Consider the following 2,053-nt stretch of genomic DNA (forward strand, 5'->3'; position numbering starts at 1 on the left):
TAGCACGAGCAGTAGCCAAGAAAGGTCTTCCTAACAAAAGAGGCATTTCAGTTCCCTCTTCCATGTCCAACACCACAAAATTTGCTGGAAATATGAACTTGTCCACTTTCACAAGGACTTCTTCAATTATACCAGTGGGTTTCCTCAAAGATCTATCAGCAAGTTGCAAGGAAACCTTAGTAGGCTTAAGCTTAGAGATCCCCAAAGATTTACACAGAGACAAGGGCATCAAATTTATACTCGCCCCACGATCACACAAAGCTTTGCCAACATTAGTGTTACCAATAGAAATTGGAATAGTGAAGCTCCCTGGATCATGACGCTTAGGAGGAAACTTATTATGTATTATTGCACTACACTCTTCAGTGAGTGTCACAGTCTTGCATTCTTGCAACTTATGTTTCCTAGACAATAGATCCTTCATGAACTTGGCATAATTTGGCATGCTAGCCAAGGCTTCAACAAAATGGATATTTATATGCAACTTTTTGAAAATATCAAGAAACCTTCCATACTGTTGCTTCTGAGCATCTTGCTTGAATCTTTCAGGATAAGGTGCCATAGCTCTCACATATCCAGGATTCATCTCAAATTTTTTCTTTTTAGCAACAATCGGTTGCTCTTCTTCTTCACCTTTCTGAAGAGGCTTCACAACCTTAGAAGGAATTACCACTTCTTTTTCTGGCTCCTTAACGTCATTAAGCTTCTCATCAGCTCCCACATTTATGTTCGACTTTTCTGGAGCTACCACCACTTTACCACTTCTAGTTGTGATAGCCATGCAATCTTCCTTTGGATTAGTAATTGTATTACTAGGAAAAGTACCTGGAGTGCTATCAGTAATTTGCTTAGCTAGTAGGCCAATTTGATTCTCCAAATTTCTGATAGATGCATTTATGTTCTTGGTATTAGCTCTAGTCTCTTCCATGAAAGCATTAGAATATTGAGCCATTTGTTCTACTAGCTTCTCCAAATCAGAAGGTTCCTTTTGTGGAAGAGGGGGAGGTTGCAGATAGTTGTTGGAACCATAGTCAAGACCACCTCCTTGACATCTCTGAAAATTACCTCTAGAAGGAAAATTTCAATTTCTTGAAAAAATTTGTTGGGGCTTCTGTTCATACCAAACCCCATTCACTTGCAACTGCTGTGTATATCTCCCATTAGAGTAGGGCACTCATTAGACTCATGAGCTTCCTTACAATATTCAAAAACCATAGGAGTTGATTGAACCTTGGACACTTGAAGTTTCTCAAACTTTTCATTCAAGCTGTCAAACTTTTTGGACAACAGCTTTTGCTCAACAAGCATAGCATCATTGCTCTCCAAATTTATCACTCCTCTTCTTGCTTGAATCGGTACGCTCTCATTCTCATTTCTGGCCAGTTTCTTTATCAAGTCGAGAGCTTGCTCAGATATAGTCTGCCGAATAGAACCTCTAGCTGCACTATTAATCACCAACCTTGTTTCAGGAGAGATACCATTAAAGAAGATTGCCACCTTTCTATCATCGCCTCCCTCATAGTGTGGACACTTTCTGATAAGTTCCTGGAATCTATTCCAGGTTGCACACAATGATTCTCCTTCAAGCTGGCGGAAGTTGGTGATCTCATTTACCAGCTGATTGTACTTCTCCATAGAAAAGAACTCGGCAAAGAACTTTGTTGACAAGTCTTCCCATGTCATGATATTATTAGCTGACTGCCTTTCTATCCACTGAGAGCCCTTCCCTTAACAGCAAAAGGGAATAATCGAAGCCTGATAACATCGGCAGACACTCCATTATGCTTAGTAGTATCACAGACCATCAGAAATCGATCTATGAACTCATGAGGGTCTTCATCCTCAGCACCAGAAAAGTGAGCCCTCTCCACCAAAGTAATTAAAGATGGCTTCGGCTCAAAATTATTTGCCTCCACCGTCGGCCTGAGTATACTTGAATTTGGCCTATTGAACACCAGAGTCAGAATGATGTCCAACAATCTTGGAGGTGGGGTTATTTGCATTGTGGCCTCTGCCACCAGCATTGTTGTTATCCGCCATCTCTTGTATTGGT

At 40.7% G+C, this 2,053-nt stretch overlaps 1 protein-coding gene across 1 annotated transcript; it reads right to left on the minus strand.

The window, feature by feature from the left end:
- Positions 1-6: 6 nt before the first annotated feature.
- Positions 7-952, minus strand: LOC133294956 (uncharacterized; the record flags this gene model as incomplete). Its single annotated transcript, XM_061493730.1, has 2 exons — positions 572-952; positions 7-484 (listed from the first exon to the last, which is right to left on the minus strand). Coding segments are annotated over exons 1-2 (859 nt in total), but the record flags the coding sequence as incomplete, so codon positions are not given.
- Positions 953-2,053: the final 1,101 nt, after the last annotated feature.

This window comes from Gastrolobium bilobum, unplaced genomic scaffold (genome assembly GCF_033153095.1).
Source record: "Gastrolobium bilobum isolate Gb01-03AN ecotype WA unplaced genomic scaffold, APGP_CSIRO_Gbil_v1 utg16836, whole genome shotgun sequence".
Lineage (NCBI taxonomy): Eukaryota > Viridiplantae > Streptophyta > Magnoliopsida > Fabales > Fabaceae > Gastrolobium > Gastrolobium bilobum.